Source organism: Pristiophorus japonicus, chromosome 2 (assembly GCF_044704955.1).
Source record: "Pristiophorus japonicus isolate sPriJap1 chromosome 2, sPriJap1.hap1, whole genome shotgun sequence".
In the NCBI taxonomy this organism is placed as follows: Eukaryota; Metazoa; Chordata; class Chondrichthyes; family Pristiophoridae; genus Pristiophorus; species Pristiophorus japonicus.
In genome coordinates, this window is record NC_091978.1 from 167,216,492 (window position 1) to 167,239,184 (window position 22,693).

General features: G+C 43.8%; 1 protein-coding gene across 3 annotated transcripts in view; it reads left to right on the top strand.

The window, feature by feature from the left end:
- The window catches only part of LOC139242055 (BTB/POZ domain-containing protein KCTD8-like), a 445,346-nt gene that overhangs the window by 329,349 nt on the left and 93,304 nt on the right, over positions 1 to 22,693 (top strand). The window contains exon 3 of one of the 3 annotated variants that reach the window (XM_070870210.1): positions 12,616 to 12,646. The exons of the other annotated variants lie outside the window; for them this stretch is intronic. Within the exon in view, the coding sequence (XP_070726311.1) occupies positions 12,616 to 12,646 (31 nt within the window). The remainder of the gene's footprint in view (positions 1 to 12,615; positions 12,647 to 22,693) is intronic. 3 annotated transcript variants of the gene reach the window in all.

Sequence of the window (22,693 nt, forward strand, 5' to 3'; positions counted from 1 at the left end):
TGGCTAACTTGAGAATGTGTTTCCATCGAGTCTGAAACAGTGCAACTACATACTCTCTCTGGAAAGGGAAAAGGCTGAGAAAAAGGTAATTTAAAGAGAAGAAAGAAGAGAAAATATTATTGAAACATAACATCACCCTCAAAAGAAATGGTTGTTTTGTAATAACTAATAGATTTAGGATTGAATGCTGGAGTTCCAGAAATGTTTTGTTATCATCACAACCTCCTATAAGTTGTGAAAGGTTGGCAAAGTGACAGCTTCAGATGTGTGAGCAGGACAGAATTTCATTTTCTGTAGTATCACATCATTATGTGAGTGCAGCATCAGATAAAATAAATTCAGATGGCTGTGAAATCCCCAAATGAAATCTCATTTCTCCAGAAGTGTGGTAGATTTCACTTGATTTAGCAGCTTATGTTTTTTTAGTATTTGTGTTGATGGTGAACTTATACAGGCCACTGATCCATGATAGTATCTCATTCTTCTTAAATAGCTATTATCTTCCCACTACAGAGAGTGAAGAGATAAGTGATTATGGTAACCGGTTAGATAGCAATTGCACTGTCCAGCATTTGCCACAATCTTTTCAATATAATTATTTTGAAGAGCTTAAATTGGCAATCCAGGGGAGCAATTCCCTGAGGTATCCACACGCAAACTAGAATGTTATAAATTGTATTGAAATGTGTCCCGACTTCACTTTTACATGAGGTCATTGCTATGAAAATGACATGTGACCTTTCTGTTGCTTCCATCTCTTTATCAACATGACAGGCCGTATTACACATTTTGGGCCTATCATTAGAGATTCTCTCAAATTCAGCATCACCAGTCTCTCCTGCTATAATCAGGCATTTTGCTTTACTGCTTAATATCCAGTTTCATTCGCAACTCCTCAGTTAATGAAGTAGTCTGTGCCCACTTGCATCAAGACCTGGACAACATTCAGGCTTGGGCTGATAAGTGGCAAGTAACAGATGTGCCACACAAGTACCAGGTAATGATCATCTCCAAAAAGAAAGAGTCTAGCCACCTCCTCTTGAAATTGAATGGGATTACCATCACCAAATCTCCCACCATCAACATCCTGGGGGTCAACATTGACCAGAAACTTAACTAGACCAGTCACATAAATACTGTGGCTACAAGAGCAGGCCAGAGGCTGGGTATTTTGCAGAGAGTGACTTACCTCCTGACTCCCGAAAGCTTTCTACCATCGACAAGGCACAAGTCAGGAGTGTGATAGAATACACTCCTCTTGCTTGGATGAGTGCAGCTCCAACACTCAAGAAACTCAACACTATTCAGGACAAAGCAGTCCATTTACCACCTTAAACATTCACTCCCTCTACCACTGGCACACCGTGACTGCAGTGTGTACCATCTGCAAGATACACTGCAGCAACTCGTCAAGGCTTCTTCGACAGCATCTCCCAAACCTGTGACCTCTACCACTTCGAAGGACAAAGGTAGCAGGTGCATGGGAATACAATCACCTCCAAGTTCTCCTCCAAGTCACACACCATCCTCACTTGTAAATATATCGCAGTTCCTTCATCATCGCTGGGTCAAAATCCTGGAAATCCCTCCCTCGCAGCACTGTGAATTGCAGTGGTTCAAGAAGATCGGCAATAAATGCTGGCCTTGCCAGCGACACCCACATCCCAGGAATGAATAAAAGAAAAAATAACCTTGGGTTTACAGAGAATTTCAATCAATTTCATAACATTCCTTGCATCATAGACAGCATGCCACACTATCCCGGTTCGTGGGCTATATTCACTTTACAGTAGGCCTCGATTATCAAAATCCACGATGAGGCCTTGGACAAAGTGGACCATTTTCCATACCTCAGGAGCTGACTGTCAGCAAGAGCAGACATTGATGACAAGGTCCAACACTGCCTTCAGTGCGCCAGCGCAGCCTTCAGTCGCCTGAGGAAGAAAGTGTTTGAAGACCAGGACCTCAAATCTGGCATCAAGCTTATGGTCAACAGGGCAGTAGTGATATCTGCCCTCAAAGACATGGACTATATGCAGCAGACACCTCAAAACGCTGGAGAAGTACCACTAGCTCTGCCTCTGCAAGATCCTGCTAATCCTTTGGCAGGATAGATGCACCAACGTTAATGTTCTTGCTCAGGCCAACATCACCAGCATCGAAGCATTGACCACACTCGACCAGCTCCATTGAGCAGGCCACATCATCCACATGCCCGACATGAGACTCCCAAAGCAAGCACTCTACAAGGAGCTTCGACACAGCAAGCGAGCCCCAGGTGGGCAGAGGAAATGCTTCAAGGACACCCTCAAAGCCTCCTTGATTAAGTGCAACATCCTCACTGACTCTTGGGAATCCCTGGCCCACAACCATCCAAAGTGGAGGAAGAGCATCCGGGAGAGTGCTGAGCACCTTGAGTCTATTGCCGAGAACAAGCAGAAACCAAGCATAGACAGCGGAAGGAGCATGTGTCAACCCAAGCTTCCCACCCACCCTTTCCTTCAACCACTGTCTGCTCCACCTGTGACAGAGACTGTAGGTCCTGCATTAGACCCTTCAGTCACCTGAGAACTCACTTTTAAAGTGGAAGCAAGTCATCCTCAACTTCGAGGGACTGCCTATGATGATGATGATGATGTTAGTAGGCTATATTCACTTTACTGATTAGCAAATCTCTGAAACTAGTTTCTGCTAGCTTTTTGAAAGAATGTTCACTCCCACTGTCAGTTTTCCACTCTAGATTTCTGGAGACTGAACTTTGCTACAACTAGACAGGAACATAAAGATTTCACCTCTGACCCTTCCCATTTCTCTGTCCTTATGGATTGATCAATCACACTGGCAATTAACCCGCCTAGCTCCTTTCTCAATGTGGGCTCCTGATAGCTGGGCCCACATGAATAAAGCCACTCCAATTATGAATATGACTGGAATATCTTAATAAAACCCTATTGTGTCAAGTTGATGCGATATGTGGATCAATGTGCATGCAACGTGCATGATGATGATTGTGATGAATCCCTTGTGAACTGAATTTACCTTAATAGTATTATGTTAATCTAAATTAATCTGAAATTCATCCTAGGCCAAATAGCCTGAGCATACATAGGATGGACTAGAAATTGCGTAGCGCCCTATTTGGGGCAATAACTTTCGCGAGAGTGCAAAAGATCACCGGGTGCTAAACATGCCTCCAGGAGGGGTGGAGCGCTAAATCAAGTGCTACCACTTCTCTTAGGAATGAGAGGTGTGGTATCGACAGAGTGCTGCACAATGTTCCATGCAGCACTGCTGGCTTTACAGCCTCCTTCCTACCCTTAAAGGGAAGGGCCAATGCTGCGTTAATTGAAAGCTAAGGCAGTGTCTTTTGGGCGACCGCACCTGCGATACACACATTGCAGCCCCAAGCACTCTAAAAGAGAGCAGGGCAGAGCAATTGCGGGGTATTAAAACGCAAAATGCAACACACTGGGGACATAATAAAAAGTTGCCCTACCTGACCACCACTGCCTTTAATTAGTGGCCAGCCGAGGTGATAAATGCAGCTGTTGTTGTTGAGACGAGGTTGAAAAGTGGGTGCCTGGGGTGATTCTCCCAGAGGTTTAAAGATCTGAGGTGCCTCCTGTCTCAGAGGGACTAGCTTCCAACAACCTGACACTTGCAATGACAAGGGGTATTGGGCCCACGTCTGAAGGTCCCTCATTTGAAGGCCTTAAGGAATCGGACTCACTGTCATTTTCTGGAGAGACAACGACATCTTCACACATTCTTTGCAGCACACTGGTGCAGGATACAGGCTCACAGGTGCTAGTGGTCTCCATCATCACAGATTTAATAGTTCCAGTTTTTGGAAGCCATGTGAAAATATTCTGTTCAAAGCATCTATTGAAGTATTAGTAACTGCCACTCCAAAATACACCATTGTCCTTAGAAGCTTTTACTGGCATCTCGATACTGCAGTAATTTCCCAGGCTGGCACAACAGGTCATGAGAAATTTCCTGCAATATGTTTCACATGAGGGTAGTGGACTCCTCCCGCTTATCCATATTTCATCCATATCCATGGAAACCGTCTGCACAGCCTACATATGAGATTGATGCTCACAATCACTTTTCTTTTGATGACTGGGCTCCTGAGAGCTGAATACATAGACTCCTGAGTATTTCTCCCCCGCTCCGTGGAAGACATGCACTTTCCCTCTGTTCCATTCCTTCATTCTCACTAATGCTCTGTGACAACCCTTCTGACTGTATAATTAATTTATTGGAAATAGGTGTCTCTGTGCTGATGCTTGTGCAAATAAAATATCAGGGCAGAGTGTTGTTGAGATGAGGTTGAACAGTGGGTGTCACAGATAGATAAATATTTAACCAATAAGGGAATTAAGGGTTACGGGGAGCGGGCGGGTAAGTGAAGCTGAGTCAATGGCCAGATCAGCCATGATCTTGTTGAATGGCGGAGCAGGCTCGAGGGGCTAGATGGCCTACTCCTGTTCCTAATTCTTATGTTCTTATGTGAGGAAGTATCAATAGCTATAGATCTGGGCAGTTATCATCCTGCAAGATGTGAAAGACAGAACATCTTGTTTAGCTGTGCACACAGTGGCGGAGGTGCGGCGAATGAGGGTACGGGGCCCAGAAGAGCTGAGGGCCCAGGGGCAGCACGGACCTGCCCACACTGCGATATGTGTGCGCACTAGGTCCGTGCAGCAGAGCAGATCTCCAGTCGTCCTCATGCACAGGCATCTTCCACCCCCTCAACTGGAGTTCAGGACTGGAACATCGGTCCTTCATTGAAACATCTGTGAACTCTCGTGGAAGCAAGTCATCCTCGTTCGAGGGACCGCCTATGATGATGATGATGATTTGCTCTTAAAGAAAGAGTGGGTGAGTGTAAGAGCATTGCAATATTATGAGAAGGTACAAGAAGCTGAAACTACATATGATGAGCATTCTCAAACCTTTACCAATCATGTCTTGCCCGGTCAACTCCAACCTCACTCTCTCCTGTAGGCTTTCCTGTACATTTGTTTCCTCTTCCTTTGGACTCAGGGTTCTCAGTGATGATGGACCTCCCCTGGTTGTCCTTCTAACGTGTTGATTGTGTGGGGCCGAAATTGCTAATTTCCTTAAGACCTGTTACCACCGCAAATTGGCGGCCATGCTGTGGAATGGAGTTTTGGTAGAACGGCCGCTGCTAGTCCAAGTGCCCTCCCGAGTTTTCCTGGCGGTACGCCGATCCCCCTCTTACCACTCCGCTGCTGCCGATTGGTGTTAAGCACATCATCACTGTGCGCACCACCAATCTAACCCCCCGATGGTGACATTCGCCTCGGAAAATCTTCGGGCCGTCCGCGGTGCCAAAATAAGCTTTTCCCTGGTGGTCCAGTGAGGCTGTTGCCTTCTGCAAGTGGTGGTGCGGCTTCCCTTAAAGGTGAGGGCTCACTGCCGCTTCCGCCATGTTTGTTTTTTTGTCGGCCGACTGCTATGTCAGCCCGATAATTATGCCCCTGGGTTCAGCCAGGCTGCTAAGAGGCAGCCTTGCAACCCCTCTTGGGTGCCAGGATGCTGGTCCGGCCAAAACCCTCCCGGATGGCCCAGTGGGCCGAAGTTCAAAAATCGCGAAGGCTCTCCCTTTTAAGTGAAGGGTAGAACCGTGGTGACTCCACACCGCCCCCAACTTCCTCCCCACAGTCGCTGTCACCGCCGCATCTTTGCTCCTCAGGTGTAGTCACCGCCTCCATTATGACTGACTTCCAGATCAAAACAAAAAAAAAGCGGAATTTTGCGAAAGAGTCGACCTGAATCGCAGCTGCGGTAAAAACTATCGAAATGCTAGTTAAAGGTGCCCTGACCCTTCAAATGAAATGGCTTTGAAGACTTAACAAAAGCCTAGCACTAGGTAAAGTGAGTTGACAAAGTTGTTTTGAGTGTTTGGAGAGGTTGCCTTTTACATAACTAAGTTCCAGATGCTGAGAGAGAAAGAGTATGAGAGTTAAGGAGGTGAGTGAAGCAGCATGAGTGGTAGAAGATGTTTATTACCACTAGAGCCATGACTCATGTTGGCTACCCATATGAGGTCAGTGAACTTCTTCCTGCACTGTGTGGCACTTGAGATTTGGGAGTTGCATTGGCTGTCTTAGCAACCTCCCTGCAGACAAACTGCACTACTCTCTTAGAGTCCATCAGAAATGTCTTCCCGTCCTCATTTCTGCCAGCCGCACTTCCACGGGCACATCAGAAGATCTGGGGGTCTTTCCAGCAGTTGACACCCATGAGGCTGCTTCTCCTTTTGCTATCTTGTTGAAAAGTGGTGATGAGCTTTTAAAAGTTGCACCAGAAGTGTACTTCCCTTTCCTCGGTCACAATAAACCAATAAAAGGTTGTTTCCTGGCCTCCAAACAACCCTCCATGGCTAATGAGGGTTCTGGGAGGAAATTGTGGTGAATTAGCGGTGGTTTTACATTTGCGGGTGTTAGGATCATGCGGCTGCAAACCTGGCATTAGGAGGAACATCCAGACCAGCATGTTAATCCATCAATGCATCGCCATACTCTTGCAGTTTCTGAAAGTAAAGCATTCTTCTCATGTTCATATTGTCATATCAGAACATGTGCCAGAATAGCCCTGCAATTTTATCATCTTGACATTTTGCAGCCATTCCTTCAAAATACTCCAGTGTTTGCTGATCTGTGCTATCTGCTTGACAGAGCTCTTCATTCAGCACGGTGATTCAATTCATCTCTCTCTCTCTCTCTCTATTTATATATATACATATCAGTAGCTCTTATTCTGAATGAATTATGCTTTGGTTGCACTTTTTATTCTGCCCTTGAACAGCTCGTCACTATGTATATAATGTATATTTAACGGATCTGCCATGATATTGCTCATGGCAAGTCAGAGGATATGATATTTTTATTGCCTGGGGTGTTAATATCCCATTGTGTTGTTCATGTAAAAACGTAGGAAAATTTCTCTCCTTTCACATAATTATTTCTCTGCTTGTCACCCGGTGCCCAATTCTTTCTGTGTCCATTTCTCTGCCTTGATTTACCTTTCAATATTTTTATATTTTTGTTTGTCTCTTTTATTTTATGCTTTGTATACACATTTCTGTATTTGGAAGATTGTCTCCTCATTATCTCTCCCTTTGTGTAACTTTTTCCTGGTCTCTTGTCTTGTCTCATTTGTATGCTTCTCAGACACCTTCTCTCTATTTGCACCTCCTTATATCTTTGCTTCGTTCTGCATGTTTGACTCAAAGATCACAAAGATAATTTCAAAAGAATACACCATTCAGCCTATCTTACTCTTCTTTGTATAGAAAACTATGATCATACTATCTCGTGAATGAGTTTTTGCATCTAATACTCTATCATTCCATGTATTGATCGCTCTCTGTGTGAAGAAGTGCTTCCTGACCTAAGTCCTGACCTCGCTTTTTACCAGTTAATACTCTGATAACCTCTGAAGACTGGGTCTGTGTGAATCTGGTGCTGGGAAGATACAAGTAGCTGAGGAGCAATGAGGTCAAAGCTATGGCCCTGAGGTAGTAAGATCACTGCTGCAATAAATAAATAAATAGATATATCAGGAGTTTGTGCTTTTTATAGTTTTTCTTCTGGTGACTATCAACTTTATAACAAGCACAAATAACCCCAGGGCAGTATTGTATTCAGTGCATTGCAGTGCAAACACCCAAGTCAACAATTTTCTCTCTCCACAGATGCTCCCTCAGCTGCTGAGAGTTTACAGTATTTTCTGCTTTTATTCCAAAAATGTCCACGATAGTTACTACCCAGAATGCCACGAAAGACCCGGCCAACTAGAACCCTTATTGGCCAAATACTAATTGGCCTAGTACTAATATCGGCTGCTGATAGGCACAATGCTGTCCACCTTATTACAGTGCAATGGAGAGTGGGATTTTGACAAGGAGCAAAACTTTATAGGACAAAAAATGGCAACCAATTGTCACAGGTTGCAAACTGAAGGGGACCAAACTGAGAGACTGGGTAATGTTGACAGGAAAGTCAAGGTAAATAGTACCTGACCAATAAAACTAGCAAATGCTTATCAATAATTTCAAAAATTACTGCCACACCCCCCACAAAAAAGGTGACAATTCAAGAGTGGCCTTGATAAGTGGAAACAAGTAGAGGTGAAGCATCCCGAATCCTGAACCCTCGGGACCGAGGCCGTTCCGGACTTTGCATTTTTCTGGACTTTGGAACGTCTTTCTGATGTCACGAATCCGGAAACACCTGAGCCTAGGTTCGGGTATTTCTGGATTTCGGATCGTTAGAAAGGGCGAGGGTGTGGGGTTACCTGCCGAGGAGCTGTTCGGGCCGTCCGGGGCCTGCCGAGGAGGTCGTTGTGGGGCCGCCCCAACAAGGATGTTATTGGGCGGGCCGCCGGGGCCCGTCGAGGAGGTGTTTGCGTCGGGCGGGACCCCGCTGAGTAGGTCGTCATCGCGCTGGCCCCACCAAGGATGTTGTCGGGCGGGGGCCTGCTGAGGATGCTGTCAGGCGGGCCGGTCCCGCCGAGGAGGTGTTCGGGCCAGCCTCGCTGAGGTTGCTGTCGTTGGGTCGGCCCCACCGAGGAAGTGTTCACACGGGCCGGCCCCGCCGAGGAGGTGTTTGTGCAGGCCGGCGATGAGGCTCCGAGGAAAGGGGGGGCGAGGCAAGCGGCGGCGAGGCGAGGCCCCGAGGTCGAGCAGCGGCAAGGCCCCGAGGTCAGGCAGCGGCGTGGTCCCAAGGAAGGGCAGGGTCGTCCGGTCCGGATTCCGGAACATTTTACAGATTCCGGACGACCCTGCCACGAATCATCCCAGAGTCTGGATTCCGGAACATTCCGGATTCCGGAACTCCAGATTTTGGACACTGCACCTGTAGTTGCAGAAAAATGGTGCTGTATTTTTACGGGTCTAGTGGCATGCTCCACCTGCAATTTCGAATTGTTATATTAAACATGATATATTCTTGTTAATTTTAAGGACATTTATATTTCACTATTGATAGTCTTCATAATCTTATAAAAGGGGGAAAAGGTGACACTTGCATTTTCAGCAGGCCAACCAGACGATCACTTATCCAAAATTACCTCAACATTTACAATACCACATACAACCTCCCACTACCCTAATTTACTAAAATAGTCTACCCCCCCCCTCTGGATCTAGAGGCCCTGTGCAAATATAGGGCTGACACTAAGACTTCTCTGCAGTTGTCTTCAAATGTTACATGGTGTTTGGCACATTCTTTAATGATTATATCAAACGTTGGTTCTTTTAAATGTAGGCACTGTGAGATCCAAATCCCAGGGTTCTTTCGCTGAAGAACGACGTGAGCTGACCTGGCCTGTGCTTGAAAGGGATAAATTCAAAATGAGTCTGCGGAAACATTATTTTAGTGAGAGAGTGGTATATCTATGGAAAAGGCTCCCTCATCATCATCATCATCATCATAGACAGTCCCTCAGAATCGAGGAAGACTTGCTTTCACTCAGGTGACTGAACAGTCCAATATGGGATTTACAATCTGTCACGGGTGGGACAGACAGTCGTTGAAGGAAAGAGTGGGTGGGGAGATAGAAGCAGATAGTGTTGATTCATTCAAATGTGAATTTGATTTCTTTCAGAAAATAGCATTTTGGAATACAGTATATGAGTAACTTGCGATGTGATATGTGGTAAGTGTAGCATGTTTGGGAGAAACAGGTGATTTTGAACCTATTGTTCCCAAAGCTTTTTCACTGGCGGTTTTCCTTGTCTTGTGTCTGGGTCTGTTATACACTAATTAATTAATAGCAATTGATTGCCATGATTAGTCAACAACTCAAGTATTGTATTATGTGACTACCAAGGGAAGGTGAATTAGATGGACCTTAGTCTTTTTTCATCTAGCAATTCCTATGTTGTTCTGATTCTCCAGCCAGCAGGTTCCTGTTGGAGCACTGCTGCCCCAACAAACTGACTGTCTAAATCTCAGCTGTATTGTACCTGTATTTTTTCTTAAGCCATCACGAAAAAATACACTCTACAAGATGGCTCTTACACAGAAAACTGTCAGCATGTGACTATTACACTTCACCCTCCTTAATGAAGTAATCATTTCAAAATAATCATCATACATAACTAGCGTGGTATACCCAACAAAAGAAAAATCAATTTTAACCGCTGGTTTTCTGTTTCAAAGAGGATACCTTTGCTCTCGAACAGAACTTTCCCAACATGGTGTCGAACTCATTCTAGGCTGAACCTGAGGAGAGTTTTTCTCCAAGGGCAGCCCTTGATCTACATTTGAACTCTCTGTAACTTCAGATGGTTTGTCTGCCTGATTCGGACTCAGACTTAAATTCTTAATTTGTTCACTTCTGATGTAGGATTTGCTACTGATACTCTACTTGTAACAAGATTATCTGACTCATAAGAAATAATTGAATCATTCCAACTTTCAACTCCTTCCACATCTGTAGGTAAAATATGATCAACGTGAACAAACCTAACCTTTCCATGATCAAACATCTTGATCAAATATGTGCGAGGACCACATATCTTCACTACTTTTCCTGGTAACCATTTTAACCTTCTGATTCAATTTCACACTTCTCGTTATTACTCCACCTCTATTATGACTCTCTTTTTGTCTTGATCATTTCTCTTCTACTGACTGTGCCAAGTTTGCATTTAACAATGAGAACTTGGTTTGTGGCTGTCGTTTGAGAAACAACTCTGCTGGTGTTCTACCAGAAGATATATGAAGAGTATTATGATAAGTAATTCGAAAATTTGCTTGTGATCCACCGACAACTGCCATTTCTTTGGATTTGGATTCACCATTTGCTTGATGAGGGCACGTTTTATAATTTGTACTGTGCGCTCTGCTGCACCATTCACAGCAGGGTGTAATGGTGGAACTTTATTATGTTTCACACCATTTCTGCTCATGAACTGTGCAAATTCTTCTGAACAAAATTGCGACCTATTATCAGATACAATTTCTTCTGGGAGGCCATATGAGGAAAACAATCTTCGCAAATTGTCTGTTGTTTTACTTGTTATTTTCTGCACCAGAAGCACCTCTACCCACTTCGAATGACTCGCAATCACAATGAACAATTGTCATCCGTCCAGCTCAGCAAAATCTACATGTAACCTTTAATACATAAGAACATAAGAAATTGGAGCAGGAGTAGGCCATACGGTCCCTCGAGCCTGCTCCGCTATTTAATACAATCATGGCTGGTCCGATCATGGACTCAAGTCCACTTCCCTGCCCGTTCCCCATAATCCCTTATAGGGGTGTTACATTTGCGGTTTTCCAGTCTGCTGGGACCTCTCCAGAATTCAGGGAATTTTGGTAGATTACAACCAATACATCCACTATCTTTGTAGCCACTTCTTTTAAGACCCTCGGATGCATGTCATCAGATCCAGAGAACTTGTCCATCTTTAGTGCCATTAGTTTGCCCAGTACTTTACCTCTAATGATAATGATTGTTTTAAGTTTCCCCACCCCCACAATAGCTCCTTGATTATCAATTATTGGGATGTTTTTAGTGTCCTCTACCATGAAGCCTGAAAGAAAATATTTGTTCAAAGTCTCTGCCATTTCCCTGTTTCCCATTATTGGCCCTGAAATTCCGGCCTCCCCGGGTCCGTACAGAGTTCCTACGGACCCGGGAAGGCATCAAAAATGCCGGTTTCCAGCGCGCAATGCGCATGCGCTAGAAATCGACATTTCCGATCTGTCAAGTTTCTGGCGAGACAGATCGTAGCCAGACCGGGAACGAGGACATTTGTAAGTGTAAATTTCCGATACTTACACTTACAAATGTCCTCAAAAATATTGCACCCGTAAAAGCCTACTTTTACAGGCGCAAGTGTTTTAAAAAACATAAAAACATCTAAAAATCAAGTTATTAAAACCCTTCCCACAACAGTAAGTTTATTTTAAAAAACTTTTTTAAAAATCGGAATTTTTTTTTTTTAAGACATTAATAACTTTAATTTAACTGAATGTAGTGTAATTATTTTCTATATTAGTGTTTTGGGTGTTTGGGGCTGTGTTTTGGGTGTTTCAGGCTCTATCACAATCATAGTAATAGGAGTTTAGGTCCCTGCAGGACTCCTATTACTATGATACCTTACCTGATTGGCTGCCCAGAGCCATGTGACACCAGCTCCAGCACTGCGCACGTCTCCACGTGCACGCGTTGCGAATTGCAGTCAGCTCAGACCACAGGCTCGGAAGTACGGGCGTGGGCAGCAGCTTAAGGTAAGTGCGGATTTTTTTCTCTAAAATGCCCGCGGGAAGGCCAAATCGGAAATTCAGGGCCATTAATTCTCCAGTCTCAGCCTCTAAGGGATCAATGTTTACTTCAGCTACTCGTTTCCTTTTTATATACTAGTAGAAGCTCTTGCTGTCTGTTTTTATATTTCTTGCTAGTTTACTGTCATGCTATCTTCTCTGTCTTTATCATTTTTTTAGTCGCCCTTTGCTGGTTTCTAAAAATGTTGCACCCTCTGGCCTTCCACTGTCCTTTGCGACATTGCATGCCTTTGTTTTCAATTTCATACCAGCATTTACTTTCTTAGTTAGCCAGGGGCAGCATGGGTCAGCCCACACTGCGATATGTGTGTGCACTAGCCCCGTGCCACAGAGCAGGTCTCCAGTCATCCTGGTTAACCTTGCCACTGGATCAAGGCCTAGCTCTGTCAAGCCCGTCTGGTGGCTGGTGTGCAATGGTCACCACACGTTAAAAAAATCCATGCACCGGCAGTCCCTGGAGTTCAGGACTGGAATATTGGGTCCTTCATTGAAACATCTGTGAACTCATCCCTTTTGGTGTGGAAGCAAGTCATCCTCGTTCGAGGGACCGCCTATGATGATGATGATGATTCCCTTATCAGTTAAGAAACTGTCTATCTCTGTCTTAAATGTATTCAATGACCCAGCTTCCATATCTTTCTGAGGCAGTGAATTCCACTGATTTACAACCCTCTGAGAGAAGAAATTTCCCCTCATCTTTGTTTTAAATGGGCGGTCCCTTATTCTAAGATTATGCCCTCTAGTTCTAGTCTCCCCTATCAGTGGAAACATCCTCTCTGCATTCACCTTGTCAAGCCCCCTCATAATCTGATACATTTCAACAAGATCACCTCTCGTTCTTCTGAATTCCAATGAGAATAGGCCCAACTTACTCAATCTTTCCTCATAAGTCAACCCCCTCATCTCCGGAATCAACCTAGTGAACCTTCTCTGAACTGCCTCCAAGGCAAGTATATCCTTTCTTAAATATGGAAACCAAAACTGCATGCAGTATTCCAGGTGTGGTCTCACCAATACCCGGTACAACTGTAATAAGACTTCCCTGCTTTTATACTCCATCCTCTTTGTAATAAAGTCTAAGATTCCATTGCCTTCCTGATCACTTGCTGTACCTGCATACTATAACCATTTGTGTTTCATGCACCAGGAGCCCCCAGGTACTGCTGTACTCCAGCACTTTGCAATTTTTCTCCATTTGAATAATAACTTGTTCTTTGATTTTTTTCTGCCAAAGTGCATAACCTCACACTTTCCGACATTATACTCCATCTGCCAAATTTTTGCCCACTTACTTAGCCTATGTCCTTTTGCAAGGTTTTTGTGTCCTCCTCACACATTGCCCTTCCTCCCATCTTTGTATCATCAGCAAACCTGGCTACGTTACACTAGTCCCTTCATTCAAGTCATTAATATAGATTGTAAATAGTTGGGGTCCCAGCACTGATCCTTGCAGCACCCCACTAGTTAGTGTTTGCCAACCCGAGAATGAACCATTTATCCGTACTCTCTGTTTTCTGTTAGTTAACCAATCCTCTCTCCATGCTAATATATTATCCGCAACCTTGTGAACTTTTATCTTGTGCAGTAATCTTTTATGTGGCAACTTGTCAAATGCCTTCTGGAAGTCCAAATACATCACATCCACTGGTTCCCCTTTATCCACCCTGTTCGTTACATCCTCAAAGAATTCCAGCAAATTTGTCAAACATGACTTCCCCTTCATATATCCATGCTGACTCTGCTTGACTGAATTATGCTTTTCCAAATGTCCTGCTACTGCTTTGTGAATAATGGACTCCAACATCTTCCCAACCACAGATGTTAGGCTAACTGGTCTATAGTTTCCTGCTTTTTGTCTGCATCCTTCTTTAAATAGGGGCGTTACATTTGCAGTTTTCCAATCTGCTGGGAGCTTCCCAGAATCCAGGGAATTTTGGTAAGTTACAACCAATGCATCCATTATCCCTGCCGCTACTTCTCTTAAGACCCTAGGATGCAAGGCATCAGGTCCAGGGGATTTACCCACCTTTAATCCCATTATCTTACTGAGTACCAGCTCCTTAGTGATTTTGATTGTGTTAAGTTCCTCCCCGGCTATAGCCCCTTGACTATCCACCGTTGGGACATTTTTAGTGTCCTCCACCGTAAAGACAAAATATTTGTTCAGAGTTTCTGCCAGCTCCATGTTCCCCATCACTAATTCCCCAGTCTTGTCCTCAAAAGGACCAACATTTAATTTAGCCACTCTTTTCCTTTTTATATACCTGTAGAACATCTTGCTATCTGTTTTTATATTTTGTGCTAGTTTACTTTCATAGTCTATCTTTCCTTAATCATTTTTTTAGCCATTCTTTGCTGGCTTTTAAAAGCTTCCCAATCTTCTGTCCTCCCACTAGTTTTGGCCAATTTGTATGCCCTTGTTTTTAATTGGATACCATCGTTTATTTCTTTAGTTAGCCACGGATCTTTTCTTTTACACCCTTTGCTCCTCACTGGAATATATTTTTCTTGAGAGTTATGAAATATCTCCTGAAATGTACACCACTGTTTATCAACCGTCCCACATTTTAATCTATTTTCCCAGTCCACTTTAGCCAACTCTGCCCTCATACCTTTGTGGTCTCCTTTATTTATGCTTAGTATGCTGGTTTGAGATTCAACTTTCTCGCCCTTCATCTGAATTTGAAACTCAACCATGCTATGATCACTCGTTCCAAGGGGATTCTTTACTAGGAGATTGCCACACCCTGGGAGGCCATTTCCATAGCTGTAATGGTACTGATGGTGGTTTCTTGCTTACCAATTGACATGTCGTATACTGACTGATGATGTACTCTATACCTTTATCTAAACCTGGCCACTATAAGTAACTGCATGCAAAACTCTTGGTAAAACACATTCCCAGGTGCTGGTCATGGAGATCTCCAAACAATTTGGACCTGGCATTATTTGAGCTAACCACTCTTGCACCCCGCATGGTACAATCTTTGTTCAGTGACAATTCATTCCTATGAACGAAGTATGGATGAATATCTTGAATATCTTTCTCTGATACCTCGTTTGGCCAGCCATTTAAGAACATAAGAAATTGGAACAGGAGTAGGCCATACGGCCCCTTGAGACCACTCTGCCATTCAATAACATCATGGCTGATCTGATCATGGATTCAGCTCCACTTCCCCGCCCGCTCCCCATAACCCTTATCCCCTTTTCTGTTTAAGAAACTGTCTATTTCTGTCTTAAATTTATTCAATGTCCCAGCTTCCACAGCTCTCCGAGGCAGCGAATTCCACAGATTTACAACCCTCTGAGAGAAGAAATTTCTCCTCATCTCTGTTTTAAATGGGCAGCCCCTTATTCTAAGATCATGCTTTCTAATTCTAGTCTTCCCCATCAGTGGAAACATCCTCTCTGCATTCACCTTGTCAAGCCCCCTCATAATCTTATACGTTTTACAATTGAGGAACAGTGAAGGACGTTTAAGGAGCTCTTTCATAGTGCTTAACAAAAATATATTCCAGTGAAAAAGAAGGGCGGTAAGAGAAGGGATAACCAGCCGTGGATAACCAAGGAAATAAAGGAGAGTATCAAATTAAAAACCAATGCGTATAAGGTGGCCAAGGTTAGTGGGAAAATAGAAGATTGGGAAAATTTTAAACGACAGCAAAGAATGACTAAGAAAGCAATAAAGAAAGGAAAGATAGCTTACGAAGGTAAACTTGCGCAAAACATAAAAACGGATAGTAAAAGCTTTTACAGATATATAAAACGGAAAAGAGTGACTAAAGTAAATGTTGGTCCCTTCGAAGATGAGAAGGGGGATTTAATAATGGGAAATGTGGAAATGGCTGAGACCTTAAACAATTATTTTGCTTCGGTCTTCACAGTGGAAGACACAAAAACCATGCCAAAAATTGCTGGTCACAGGAATGTGGGAAGGGAGGACCTTGAGACAATCACTATCACTAGGGGGGTAGTGCTGGACAGGCTAATGGGACTCAAGGTAGACAAGTCCCCTGGTCCTGATGAAATGCATCCCAGGGTATTAAAAGAGATGGCGGAAGTTATAGCAGATGCATTCGTTATAATCTACCAAAAGTCTCTGGACTCTGGGGAGATACCAGCGGATTGGAAAACAGCTAATGTAACGCCTCTGTTTAAAAAAGGGGTCAGACAAAAGGCAGGTAACTATAGGCCCATTAGTTTAACATCTGTAGTGGGGAAAATGCTTGAAACTATCATTAAGGAAGAAATAGTGGGACATCTAGATAGGAATAGTGCAATCAAGCAGACGCAGCATGGATTCATGAAGGGGAAATCATGTTTAACTAATTTACTGGAATTCTTTGAGGATATAACGAGCATGGTGGATAGAGGTGTACCGATGGATGTGGTGTATTTAGATTTTCAAAAGGCATTCGATAAGATGCCACACAAAAGGTTACTGCAGAAGATAAGGGTACGCTGAGTCAGAGGAAATGTATTAGCATGGATAGAGAATTGGCTGGTGAACAGAAAGCGGAGAGTCGGGATAAATGGGTCCTTTTCAGGTTGGAAATCGGTGGTTAGTGATGTGCCACAGGGATTGGTGCTGGGACCACAACTGTTTACAATATACATAGATGACCTGGAAGAGGGGACAGAGTGTAGTGTAACAAAATTTGCAGATGACACAAAGATTAGTGGGAAAGCGGGTTGTGTAGAGGACACAGAAAGGCTGCAAAGAGATTTAGATAGGTTAAGCGAATGGGCTAAGGTTTGGCAGATGGAATACAATGTCGGAAAGTGTGAGGTCATCCATCCTGGGAAAAAAGACAGTAAAAGGGAATATTAATTGAATGGGGAGAAATTACAACATGCTACGGTGCAGAGGGACCTGGGGGTACTTGTGCATGAATCCCAAAAAATTAGTTTGCAGGTGCAGCAGGTAATCAGGAAGGCGAATGGAATGTTGGCCTTCATTGCGAGAGGGATGGAGTACAAAAGCAGGGAGGTCCTTCTGCAACTGTATAGGGTATTGGTGAGGCCGCATCTGGAGTTCTGCATGCAGTTTTGGTCACCTTACTTAAGGAAGGATATACTAGCTTTGGAGGCGGTACAGAGATGATTCACGAGGCTGATTCCGGAGATGAGGGGGTTACCTTATGATGATAGATTGTGTAGACTGGGTCTTTACTCGTTGGAGTTCAGAAGGATGAGGGGTGATCTTATAGAAACATTTAAAATAATGAAAGGGATAGACAAGATGGAGGCAGAGAGGTTGTTTCCACTGGTCGGGGAGACTAGAACTAGGGGGCACAACCTCAAAATACGGGGGACCCAATTTAAAACCGAGTTGAGAAGGAATTTCTTCTCCCAGAGGGTTGTGAATCTGTGGAATTCTCTGCCCAAGGAAGCAGTTGAGGCTAGCTCATTGAATGTATTCAAGTCACAGATAGATAGATTTTTAACCAATAAGGGAATTAAGGGTTACGGGCAGCGGGCGGGTAAGTGGAGCTGAGTCCACGGCCAGATCAGCCATGATCTTGTTGAATGGCGGAGCAGGCTCGAGGGGCTAGATGGCCTACTCCTGTTCCTAATTCTTATGTTCTTATGTTTTTATGTTTCGATAAGATCACCTCTCATTCTTCTGAATTCCAATGAGTAGAGGCCCAACCTACTCAACCTTTCCTCATAAGTCAACGACCTCATCCCCAGAATCAACCTAGTGAACCTTCTCTGAAATACCTCCAAAGCAAGTATATCCTTTCGTAAATATGGAAACCAAAACTGCACGCAGTATTTCAGGTGTGGCCTCACCAATACCTTATATAGCTGTAGCAAGACTTCCCTACTTTTATACTCCATCCCCTTTGCAATAAAGGCCAAGATACCATTGGCCTTCCTGATCACTTGTTGTACCTGCATACTATCCTTTTGTGTTTCATGCACAAGTACCCCCAGGTCCCGCTGTACTGCGGCATTTTGCAATTTTTCTTCATTTAAATAATAACTTGCTCTTTGATTTTTTTCTGCCAAAGTGCATGACGTCACACTTTCCAACATCATACTCCATCTGCCAAATTTTTGCCCACTCACTTAGCCTGTCTATGTTCTTTTGCAGATTTTTGTGTCTTCCTCCACAGTGCTTTTCCTCCCATCTTTGTATCATCAGCAAACTTGGCTACGTTGCACTCAGTCCCTTCTTCCAAGTGGTTAATATAGATTGTAAATAGTTGGGGCCCCAGCACTGATCCCTGCGGCACGCCACTAGTTACTGGTTGCCAACCCGAGAATGAACCATTTATCCCGACTCTCTGTTCTCTGTTAGTTAGCCAATCCTCTATCCATGCTAATATATTACCCGCAACCCTGTGAACTTTTATCTTGTGCAGTCACCTTATATGTGGCACCTTGGCGAATGCTTTCTGGAAATCCAAATACATCACATCCACTGGTTCCCCTTTATCCACCCTGTTCATTACATCCTCAAAGAACTCCACCAAATTTGTCAAACGTGACTTCCCCTTCATAAATCCATGCTGATTCTGCCTGACCGAATTTTGCTTTTCCAAATGTCCTGCTACTGCTTCTTTAATAATGGACTCCAACATTTTCCCAACCACAGATGTTAGGCTAACTGGTCTATCGTTTCCTGGTTTTTATCTGCCTCCTTTTTTCTAATATTTTAGTATTGAAGTTTGTAGTATTTTGAGTTCTTGCTCAACTTTCTCCTTGAGTGTATATGGCACGGGACGTGGCTTGCAGTAAACTGATCTTGTGTCCTTCTGTACTCCGACACTCACCTTGAAGTCTTGGATCGGACTGCCTGTTTCAAGGAACACGTTCGGATACTGCTTAATGACATCCTGTTTCGATGCAAATTTCGTGTCCACACGAAAAATATCATTCTAATCCAGCTTCAGTGATCCCAACCCATTTCTACCTATCAAGGCAGGTTTGTCTCCTGCTATTACTATGAGGTACAGGCTCTGAAACTGATCCTTGTATTTCACCGTTATGGTGATACGTCCTACCATAGGGATTTGCTCTCCTGAGTACACTCGCAGCTCTATTTACAGTGGAAAATCATGCAACATGTCGAGATATTGATACATCTCGAATCGTTATTTGATACCCTCATGCTCCTGATGACTTGTATCTCCAGAACCTCATCGTCCTGTTGCTTCTCTTCCATGCTATGTAATCTCTGGTGATTTCTACTTATGGCATTGAAAGTTGGTTTACTCTTCAGTCAGAAAGCCTTTGCAGGAAGCCCAGTTTTCTTGCAGAAGAAACACTCTGCCTTCATATATGGACAGCTTTGAGCAATGTGTTGTCCCAGATACCAATAGCACAACTTCAATGCGCTGTTACCTTGTCCAGTTGCTGAACTGCCTTTTACTTCTAACCTGCAGGCAATTCACCTCGGTTGTCTGATGACTGGAAATGATGCAAAACTCTCGGGAGTATTGGTCGGCCATATCCTTCGACATAGCTCTCTGACAAGTGAATTCAAAAGTCAAGTTAGGGGTTGTCAACAATTTTCTTCTGATTGCTTTGTTTTTCCACCCACAAACAAAGTGGTCGCTCAATGCTCAGTCCTGTATGTTTCCAAAATGACAGTGAATGGAAAGCTTTTTTAAAGCTACAATGGACTCACTGATAGTTCCATCAATTAATTGCTCTCATATTCCAAAATGATAACTTTCAGCAATTTCCAGGTGCTTAGGACTGTAGTGCTGTTCTCCGTCAGTGGCGTGTTCTTTGGCTCGACAGGAACAAGCACATTTCTTAAGGTTTCATACACCTCAGGGCCTGCTTCAGTCAAGAAAATAGCTCAGTTCCTTTCTAAAACCTACCGGTTATGGTTTACATCATCGGGGTCTTTGACGATACTATTTGTGGTAAAAAACATTTCTAGCCACTCCACATATGTTCCAAAAAGTCTCTCGGTCATGGTGGAACTCATCCAAGCGCCTTATTATTTCCATAGGCGAAGCCATCTGGACTCTTCAGTTCAGCCAAGTGTGCTTGTAATTTACCTTGGATTTTTAGCTGTTCTGCAAAACAAAGAATCTCTCAAAGTCTCTCTATTCAGTTGGCTGGATCATCCACCAACAAAAATTTCAGCTAGGGAATCCGATTATCCTATCCTCATCGCCAAAGCGATATATTCTTACAACATCACTAAGAAACACACACTACAAAATGGCTCTTACACAAAAAACTGTCATCATATGACTTTGCCACATGACCCTTTTATTATTTACATCAGTAGTTGCATTACCACAGTAGTCCACTCGGTGGAGCTCTATTGCAGTACCAATGCTGGTTCTTAATATGGAAAGAGTGAATGATGGATGTTACTGTGAGGTAATTTCAATTTGAGCATGTTTCCTGGTTCTGCAGGGATGCATACAGAAACAAAAGAAGAGCATATGATACAATTCTGGCTGCAAGTCACCAATTTAAACAGAGTTTATATTGCTAATATTGTGCAAAACTGTAGTATGCTAAAATTGATACCTGTGACTGAGTGAGTGCAGAGAGAGAGAGTAAGAGGAAACAGATGATATCAGCCCTAATCTTTAAGGAGGCCTCCAACTTCACCATGATCCCCTCCCTCCATGTTCTCAGGCTCTAGGTTCCCAGCATTGTCTGTTTACAATGACTCAAAGGTTTGAAATTATTTTGGGTTTTCTCCCTCTTATTTTGCACCAAGGAGGTAACACTGAGATACTAGGGGACAGTGGGTCTATTGAGAAGGAGGAACTGAAGGATATCCTTATTAGGCGGGAAAATGTGTTAGGGAAATTGATGGGATTGAAGACCGATAAATCCCCGGGGCTTGATAGTCTGCATCCCAGAGTGCTCAAGGAAGTGGCCCTAGAAATAGTGGATTCATTGGTGATCATTTTCCAACAGTAGCTATTGACTCTGGATCAGTTCCCATGGACTGGAGGGTAGCTAATGTAACACCACTTTTTTAAAAAGGAGGGAGAGAGAAAACGGGTAATTATAGACCGGTTAGCTTGACATCAGTAGTGGGGAAAATGTTGGAATTGATCATGAAGGACGAAATAGCAGCACATTTGGAAAGCGGTGACAGGATCGGATCAAGTCAGCGTGGATTTAGGAAAGGGAAATCATGCTTGACGAATCTTCTGGAATTTTTTGAGGATGTAACTAGCAGAGTAGACAAGGGAGAACCAATGGATGTGGTATATTTGGACTTTCAGAAGGCTTTTGACAAGGTACCATATAAGAGATTGTTGTGCAAAGTCAAAGCACATGGTATTGGGGGTAATATACTGACGTGGATAGGGAACTGGTTGGCAGACAGGAAGCAGAGAGTCGGGATAAACGGGTCCTTTTCAGAATGGCAGACAGTGACTAGTGGAGTGCCGCAGGGCTCAGTACTGGCACCCCAGCTCTTTATAATATACATTAACGATTTGGATGAAGGAATAGAGTGTAATATCTCCAAGTTTGCAGATGACACTAAACTGGGTGGTGGTGTGAGCTGTGAGGAGGACGCTAAGAGGCTACAGGCTGCAGGTTAGATGAGATGGCAGATGCAGTATAATGTGGATAAATGTGAGGTTATCCATTTTGGGGGCAAAAACATGAAGGCAGAATATTATCTGAATGGCGGCAGACTAGGAAAAGGGGAGGTGCAACGAGATGTCATGGTTCATCAGTCACTGAAAGTGGGCACGCAGGTACAGCAGGCGGTGAAGAAGCAAATGGTATGTTGGCCTTCCTAGCTAGGGGATTTGAATATAGAAGCAGGGAGGTCTTACTGCAGTTGTGCAGGGCCTTAGTGAGGCCTCAGCTGGAATATTGTGTTCAGTTTTGCTCTCCTAGTCTGAGGAAGGACGATCTTGCTATTGAGGGAGTGCAGCGAAGGTTCACCAGACTGATTCCAAGGATGGCTGGGCTGTCATCTGAGGAGAGACTGAATCAACTGGGCCTTTATTCACTGGAGTTTAGAAGAATGAGAGGGTTTCTCATAGAAACATATAAGATTCTGACGGGACTGGACAGGTTAGATGCGGGAAGAATGTTCCTGATGTTGGGGAAGTCCAGAACCAGGGGACATAGTCTTAGGATAAGGGGTAGGCCATTTAGGACAGAGATGAGGAGAAACTTCTTCACTCAGAGAGTTGTTAACCTGTGGAATTCCCTGCCGCAGAGAATTGTTGATGCCAGTTCACTGGATATATTTAAGAGGGAGTTAGGTATGGCTCTTACGGTTAAGGGGATCAAGGGGTATGGAGAGAAAGCAGGAAAGGGGTTCTGAAGGAATGATCAGCCATGATCTTATTGAATGGTGGTGCAGACTCGAAGGGCCGAATGGCCTACTCCTGCACCTA